This window comes from Alligator sinensis, unplaced genomic scaffold (genome assembly GCF_000455745.1).
Source record: "Alligator sinensis unplaced genomic scaffold, ASM45574v1 scaffold330_1, whole genome shotgun sequence".
Lineage (NCBI taxonomy): Eukaryota > Metazoa > Chordata > Crocodylia > Alligatoridae > Alligator > Alligator sinensis.
The window spans coordinates 1,961,626-1,970,240 of record NW_005842178.1 but is presented as its reverse complement, the minus strand read 5'-3'; the positions used below and the strand labels follow the sequence as shown (position 1 = coordinate 1,970,240).

Sequence of the window (8,615 nt, the reverse complement as noted above, 5' to 3'; positions counted from 1 at the left end):
GGGAAAGAGCTATGACTACCATCCATCAGGCAGTACACATTTATTTGTGTGCATTAAGTGTCAATCAAATCTCAGAGAATCCTTGAAAATAAAAAAAAAGTTTGCACTTATTCCTGGTCATAAACAACCTCACAAAACCTCACTTTTGAAACTATTCCAATTGAAACTACACGCTGAATTTATTAATACAGTATAAGTTTCTTTATGTAAAAAATCTTTATACATAGTAATAAAAAAAGGTCAAGGCAAGATGCATCAAACAGAAATCCGCTGGTTGTTCTTCCTGTTTTTAGAGCTGCTGATGACCACCTGTGCTAGAAAGTTGCTTCTGATTTTCTGTCTCAAGCATCTTTGCCTTTGCTTGTGGTAAGGATTGTTCTGTCCAAGCATCCGGAAGAACAGATGCTGGTGATGATTTTTGGCACTTATGCTGGCAAGCTGAGCTTCTTTCCCTTGAGTACTGGGGGGTAGGGGGAAGAAATAGAAAAATATAGAAGTTAGTAATACACAAAAGATACACATAGGAAACTAGAGTTGTGAATTATCTGATATGTTTTGCTCCTTCAGAAAAATTGCTGTTAAAAGAAAGGGTCTGTAATCAGGTCCTCAACTCTCATCTCTATGCCAATAAAGTTCTCTTCAAGCTGAGAGGAAGAGAGGTTGTTCACCACTGCCCTCTTGCGTGCACAAGGGAACTCTTGTAACATGAATTTTGCCTGGTGAGCATATGTTAACACCAGTAATTCCATTATGACAAGTGTAGCCAACATAGCATTCACAATCCCACAGCCTTATGGTGCTACAATGGGAGGAGGGAGGGAAAGACGACCATGAGAAAGGGGCAGACCAGTTAATAGCTCTGTAGGGCTGCTGACTTCTAGAATTCAGATAAAGTAGCCACTAAATCCTATTTTTTGGTGGAGGTTCTCTCTCTACTCAAAAACAAACATACTTCTTTGGACCAGAACTAGAACTTTTGACAACATGGAAAAGCTGGGCTAACTGTACACCAACTCCAGTCTATGTCAATAAAATTCTCTTTAGGCATACAAGACAGATTATACAAGACAACATGTGTGGCCAGAAAAGGATGGGTACCCTGGCTGTTCCAAGGAAAAGGTGTACTGTGAATATACTGGACCTTATTAGTTTTAAATACACCATTGGCTCCTGACGATTATACTTACCACAGTTCTACTCATACTAGAACTCAGACAATTTACATGACAAACTACCAAAGCAGTATTAATAAGTTTAACATGTCTATACTGATGATCCAAGAGAAAGAGTTAGTTCTCTTATGCCTGACACCCACAGAGTAAGCAGTGTCATCCTAAAGTGAGAATTACTTACCTTTTGTAACATACAAATAGAAGAAGTCACAGTAAAGAATGGTCTGGACCACACCAGCAACAACAGCTATGAGGTCAAAGAAACCCTCAAAATAATAGCGCCAAATCCAATTGATTAAGTACAAGGCACGGTAGAGACCCAAGAAGAAAAGATAGTGAGTAGTGATGGTCTCTGCTTCTCCAGTTTTGCTGATCATGAAAAGCTGGGGGAGGATAGCAACTGATTCGAGATAGATGGAGAAGGTCCACAAAATCTGAAAGGAGAGAGAAACAAGCCTGTTCAGTGTCCCTGTTGATAATCCATCCTCATATACATGAGCAAGGGAGACACTCAGCTTGACTTATCACTTTCTCAAAAGATACCTGCTCTGAAGAGTCTCGCGTTTCCACAGTTCTAGACAAACTTTTCAATCAAGACAAATGGAAAACTGCAAATCAGCTCTAGTTAGCCAGCAGCAGCAGCCTGCTGATGGCCTGGGTCATTCCTGATTACCTGTTCAGTTAGGAATTAGTGGCACTCACTTAAGGCTCTGGTTTGCATCAAGTCAGAAGCTTAACTACCATTAATTTCAACTACTGCAAGATCAGCAGAGGTGCACTGATATATCGGTCCATCTCACATCATCACCAATAAAAGGAAAATTGACGTTATCGGCAGTCAGCTTTTTTTGGCTGATGTGGCTGATAAGGTCACCAATAAATGCTGTATACATGCGTGCAGCCGCAGCATGCACATGGCCAAGAGTGTAGCCCAGCAGCTTGGAGAGCAGCATCCAGCTGATAAGTCTGCGGGGGATGGAAAGAGCAGGGAAGGGGCAGGGGGGGAGCAGATAAAGGCCCGGTGGTGAGGGAAGGAATAGGGCTTGGGCAGGCACTGCCCAGCTGGAGTGGAGTGGAGTGGGGCATGGGATGGAGCCAGTGCTCATCCAGGGCTGTGGGGGTGGGAGGCAGGGGAAGGGAGGGGCAGCTCCCGTCACTGTGCACACTTCCAGGGGAGGCATGGCGGGGTGTGCCCCCAGGATCTATGCATATGGTGGGCTGCCACTATGGGCTGGGGCTGCTCCAGCCTCTTCCTGGCAGCTGCGCTCGGGCTGGGTGGGCAGCAACACTGGGAAGGGGGGCTACAGTGAATTTTGAGGTGGCTCTAACCCCCTTTATAGACCCCCCTCTGAGCGCCGCTGCTGCCTACCCTATCCAGCCTGAGCGCAGCCATCAGGAAGAGCCTGGAGCCACTCTGGTCCCAAGCCCACAGCAGGCAGCCTGCCCTCATCCTGTGCAGATCCAGGGGGCACATGCCCCCCATGCCTACCCTGGGGGTGCATGCAGCGGTGCAAGCCACCCTCAGACAAGCCACAGCTCCGTGCTGCACCCTGCTCTATCCTGGCTAGGCAGTCCCTTCCACTGCCTCACTCCCTCCCCCACCGTGGACGCCTCAGTCTTTATCGGTGCACCCCTAAAGATCAGGCCTAATTACTAAAGAGCAGGAAGAACATCTTCAGTTTACCAATGGTGGTTTCTTATCTACTTTAATTTGGAAAAAAGACATTTTCAACCAATCACATGAATTTTCCAGATAAAAGCAAAATGGAAATAATGCCCCGATTAAAGTTTTACAGTGGGCAATCCTCTCTTTTTTTAAAGCTGTCTAGCATTTTAAATCTTGTTCTGACTTGAGATTTAGGTCAGTTTTGTTTAGTTTATGATTAATTTTTTTTAAAACAAAAAGTTATCAAACTTTCCAATATTTAGCAAGCTTCCTGTTCACCCCATAGAAAATACACACATGAAGGTGTTTGGTAGTACAGGACTGCATTGAAATATGGAGGTTCCTTACATTCACATTCAGTCCTAATAAACTATAGTAAAGTTATTATCTTTCCAATGTGATTAAAAAATTCCTGCATGTACATCAGATGCTAGTAATACAATTCAAAATTTCTGCAATTCCTTTTGATTTCACCAGATGGCACCCAATACTTGCCAACAGCCACAATGGCAAGTTTAAAAAGGCCCAGAAGACATCATGAAGGAAAGGATACTGCCAGGTTAACATTGCAACCACCAGTATGCATTAGGAACATTGTATCCTTCTGTACACTAAAAGAATTAAATGGCATCCGGTTTTAGTGTCCCAACTGATTAACAGACCTTGAACTGCTGTTTTTACACACATTAAAGTTCTCTCTCAGGTCCAGACTGTGTGTGTTAGAAGTATGGGTTGAAGTCTACATCTAACAGATCTACCTATTCCAAAAACAGACTTTTAGAAGTATTTCTTATTCCAAATATGCCCTAAAATTATTTTTTCACAATACAAACATTTCTAGCAAGTTAAAATATATTTTAAATAAAGCTGCATATTTACAGAAAACTAACAAACCATCTTAAGAGCACTGGGGATGGACACCTGCACACTCAACTAACCTCTAGAGGAGAGAAGTCATGATTGACAAGAAATGAGAGTCCACCAACAGGAACCACCAGAAACTCCACTCGGAATGTATCATGGTTTCCATCATAGGTAGCCTTAAATTTCATGTAGATCAGGTACACAGTGGCATACGAGCAACCAATGTAGATGAGCTAAAGGACAAAAACAAAATACATTATTAGGTCATCCTCTCTTCTGTGTACAACCCCCTTCCCCCTGCCCCTTAAAACTGTATCTTTCTGGCCATCTAAAACTCCAAAAGCGCACACAAAGCAAACAGATGATATAGGATTTTAATCCTTTCAGAAGAGCACTAATTCCAAAGCTAATTACACATATACTTTTAAAATCTAAGTAATGATTGTGGTCATTACATTGCCACTTCTGTAGTGCAGGTTGCAAGGCAATTTGTATTGTAACCTTCTATTTTCATGGAAAACATAGCCCTAAAAGTGAAATGTGAATTCATGCCTTGCCTCTGGCCAAAAGTAAAAAGGAAGAATTGACACAAAACCTTACAGGGTACGGAGTGGAGAGAGGACAGGGAATGAGGGTAGGGGGAGAAGTAGTTCCCCCTATAGCAGCCTTCAACTACTTGAAGGGGGTGCTCCAAAGAGGATGGAGCTGGACTGTTCTCAGTCATGGCAGACCATAGAACAAGGAGCAATGGTTTCAAGTTGCAGCAAGGAAAATTTGGGTTAGATATGAGAAAAAAAATGCTCTCATTAGGAGGGTGGTAAAACACTGGAACGGGTCACCCAGAGAAGCTGTGGACTCTCCATCTTTGGAGGTTTTTAAGACCTGGCTAAAGAAAAGCATTGGCTGCGAGGATCCTGCTTTAGCAGGGAGTTAGGCTAGATGACCTCCTGAGGTCCTTTCCAACCCTTCTTTTCTATGATTCTATTGAAGAAAAAGAGATGAAGGAAGGAAGAACCCAAACCCTAGCCAAATATTTAACTTGTATCTATGCATAATCCATTCATACTACGTCCTTTGGGACTTTTTTCAAATATTTTCAACTGTATTTTTCAAATGCATACTGCAGCATAGGATAGCAGACAAACCTAGGTATGGTCTTTATGACATACTCAGTCCTCTAACAAACTATACTTACTCCGTGGTTCCAAACTAAGATTTTAAAAGCTCAAGATATTCGTGCCATACATGTCTCAAAGGGTTTTTTTTTTAAAAACAACAACCAAAACAAATTGGGTACATAGCTAGATGCCCTGATCTGACAAAAACTATTTTTAATTCTGTCAGTGACTTAATCTTAATAATGCTTTGAATCTGTATAGCATTTTATAGGCGTTAGATCTCATACCAGTCTGTGTGAGGGAGATAAATAACCCTATTTTACAGATGAGGAAACTAAGAATCAGAAATATTAAATGACTTACAAAAGTCACAATCTGAATCAGCCCAAAATGAGAACCTAGATTAAAGTCTAATTCAGTAGACTACTACATTACCTCCAAAACTAGTCATTTAATCTGCCCCATTCAACATTTGTAAATATTAAATATTCCAAACCAATTAGTAGTGTTTTCTAGCTCCCTATGATAGAGTTGATCGAAGGTCAGATCACTGTGTGGGGATGTAACTTTGATTACCAGCCAGGTAAGAGCATTTGCTGCAAGACAGCAAAAAACAAAAAACAGAAAACAAAATGTGCAAAGTATTAAAAAGATTAAAAAACCCAAAGGATTACCATACAAATTCTTCAAGGATATTCAAGTGAGCCGAATGGGAAGGGTTATACTCAGATCCTAATCAAATTATGAGCTTATAATACAAAATGTAGTCCTAAAAACCATTCCATGTAAAATTAAGATATTCTGAATTGCTTCATTACAGCATCACAGGTAGCTGGCAACAGTCCTGTGCCTTGCATTTATTTTATTACTATAAACAGAACTTTCCCGTTTTGCTGTATGTTCTAAAAGTCAGTGAAACACAGTCAGAGTAGCTAACATCACTTTTCTACAAGACTTGGTAAAATCCTGGCCCCACTGAAATCAACAGGCATTTTGCCATTGACTTTAAAAAGGTCAGAATTCCATTTAGTTTAGAGAGCTGCAAGATTTCAGCTAGTTGACAAACATATTCATACAGTAATTTATTTTTTTTTGCTTATCACTGGATAGATCCGAGCCACATTCCTAAACATACGCACTGAACACAATGAATTTTGTATTTGTTGAATCTTTTCATGTTTAAGGATACTAGAGAACCCATGACTCAAGGAAATTGCATCTAGTACTGCGGTACACTATTGAAAAGCCAACACTGTCTTGCTCAATGGTTTGGGACTATCAGATGGTCATTATTTTATTAAGCTAGCACTGGATTCAAGGAGAGGGCCAACTCTTTTGTGGAAGAAAAAGTTCACGTGTCTGAGTATAATTGTATAAACATCATGTGTTTAATTCTCCACATTCTTTCTTTTGCTAGCTATAGCAGGAGTTTGCCCTAGAGATCAAACAGAGAACTATGACCCTGAATTATGACCAATAGATAAACAGAACAGAAACAGAAAACTAGCAATAGCCACTCCCTAACTGAGTTCAATATTTAAACAGTTGGACTCAAGCTCTTTAGCACTACCCATGAATAATGTGGCAACAGGGTGAACAGCTTGTTTCAAGAATACTTCACTCAATCCATGGTTTTTCACATTATATTAAATCAGTGAATTAAGTTTTATATTAATCACACATACGTTTGATTGCTCCAGGCAGGCTTATATGACCCAAACTATTGTTACAACATTGCTCTTCTGTTATTAGTTGTTTCTGAACTTCTAGTAACTATTACCAAGAATAGAGTTACGTGACTTTTTGACCCTAACGCTGCAACACTCCTGGAAGAGGAAAATGGACTTGAGACATTTAAATTCATTGTACTTTGGTGCTGCAAATTCTCTAAGTATTTTTCTTCCATACCCTGCTGCTGTGTCAAACTCAATGTAGAAAAGAAGCCATGTCAAAAAAGAAAGCGGAAATAAAAAAAAGAAAAAGAAAAACAGAACCAATAACATTAAAGGCACAGTCAATAAAAGAGACATGGAAGTTGAGGAAATATATTTAGCAGTGCTTTGATTTCTGGGGCCAGTTCCTGAGAACTTCTTGGGCAGACTTGGATGGGTCATTCATTTTTAGACTTGGATAAAGGCTTTTCCTGTTTTGTAATAACTGATGTTCTTAAGTTATTATGAACTAAGGGCACCTATACACGTGATGGAGCTCTGCTCTAACACGTGCTAATTAGCATGCGTCGGAGCAGACTTGATCGAGTCTGCTGCAAGTCTGCTGAAGCATGCCGATTAGTTGGAATAAGCTTTAGTTAAAGCACCCCCACCGCCATTTTGAAGCACAGGACACCAAATACATGTGACCCTGCTGGCACTTTACTTGGAGTGGCTCTCAGAGCTGCTCTAATTAAAGCACTCCATTCCACCCCAGAGTATGTGTATAGATGCCCTAAATGTCCTATATTTACACCCTACATGCAACACTTGATCTTAGCCCACAAGAGGCTGACAAGTAATACAGTTTATTACATAGCTTTTAAACAAATCACTTATTTCAGCTTTCTTTTTAAATACTGTACTTGTGGCAGCATTTACTTTGGATGTAAAATCTCCTTTTACATGCAGCTTTTAGAGATCTGTGGTAGTGAAAGTATACTTCTACTTCAGTGAAGACTTCCACATGCCTTATCTGAAGTGCTCTAGTCCTTTACTCAAGTGGATAATATGCTGGACCACCATCCACCCCAGAAAAGCTTTTGTTAATGAAATTATGAACTGTGCGTGCAACAAAAATGACTAGCTTTTCTCACTTATTCAGTATACTCTACCTTCATAGATGTGTTATACAATGAAATGAATGAAGTGAAGAGATCCAGATAACGGGTGGTGAAGACCAGTGCAAAGAGAAGCTGGCTTTTCCCAGAAATACCTAAAGCAATAAAGGAAATAATTATTATACAAAAAATTAAAAAAAAAAAAAAGAAAGAGAAAAGATGATGTTCTTCAAAGCATTTGGGGACAAGGGTGAGAGTAAATCCTTATTTCCAGCTGGGTTGACTACACAATTAGGACAAAGACTGGAGCTCCCAGAACTAAGTACAAGCGTCACAAGTTTGCCCATCTTAGTGATATCAAAACTAAGATGCAAAAGGCACCACTGAACTATGCAATGAATAAGTGCTCATATTATGTAAGGTTTGGATAAAAGTTATTAGAAGTCATTCACTGACAGACAGTTCACAGGTCATGGTTTTGAAGATCATGGCATCTCTTCTGTATCATCACTATTAGTCTCTGCAAAGTAAGGCTCAATTACATTAGCAGACATTAGCTTTGTATTGTACTGAAGCATGTGACAACTTTGTCACATTATCTATTGCTGAATAGCTCAAAAGGTGTGAAGACAGAATTTGTGAACAGCATATACTGCTATTCCAGTGATAAGAGGAAAGATCATTAACAACAAATGCTTAGTGATTCGAAAGCTATTAAAGATACTGTAATGCTGTGCATTGCAATCATAAAATTAATTTGCCCACCCATAACAAAACAAATAAATCCTATGCAACAGTCAAAGCATGCTTATTAACACAGAGGGTAAGATTTAAAAGGCCTCAGTGACATAGAGCCTGAATCCACTTTTCAAAAGTAACTTGGAAAATTAGACTTTGGGGACTAAGGTTCTGACCCTGCAAAGACTTGTGTGCACACTTAACTTTGACATCAATAGGACTACACTCAGTGCCTGAAGTTAAGATAACTTTTGCCTTGACCTTGCAAAAAGCTTAAAATCACTCAG

The 8,615-nt window shown here is 40.0% G+C and overlaps 1 protein-coding gene across 1 annotated transcript in view; it reads right to left on the bottom strand.

Moving 5' to 3' along the window:
- Positions 1 to 6: 6 nt before the first annotated feature.
- The window catches only part of LOC102369829 (ER lumen protein-retaining receptor 2), a 14,246-nt gene continuing 5,637 nt past the window's right edge, over positions 7 to 8,615 (bottom strand). The window contains exons 2-5 of the mRNA XM_006026145.2: positions 7,645 to 7,817; positions 3,777 to 3,935; positions 1,354 to 1,606; positions 7 to 460 (exon numbers count right to left, since the gene is read on the bottom strand). Of these exons, the coding sequence (XP_006026207.1) occupies positions 426 to 460; positions 1,354 to 1,606; positions 3,777 to 3,935; positions 7,645 to 7,817 (620 nt within the window). The 3' untranslated portion in view covers positions 7 to 425. The remainder of the gene's footprint in view (positions 461 to 1,353; positions 1,607 to 3,776; positions 3,936 to 7,644; positions 7,818 to 8,615) is intronic.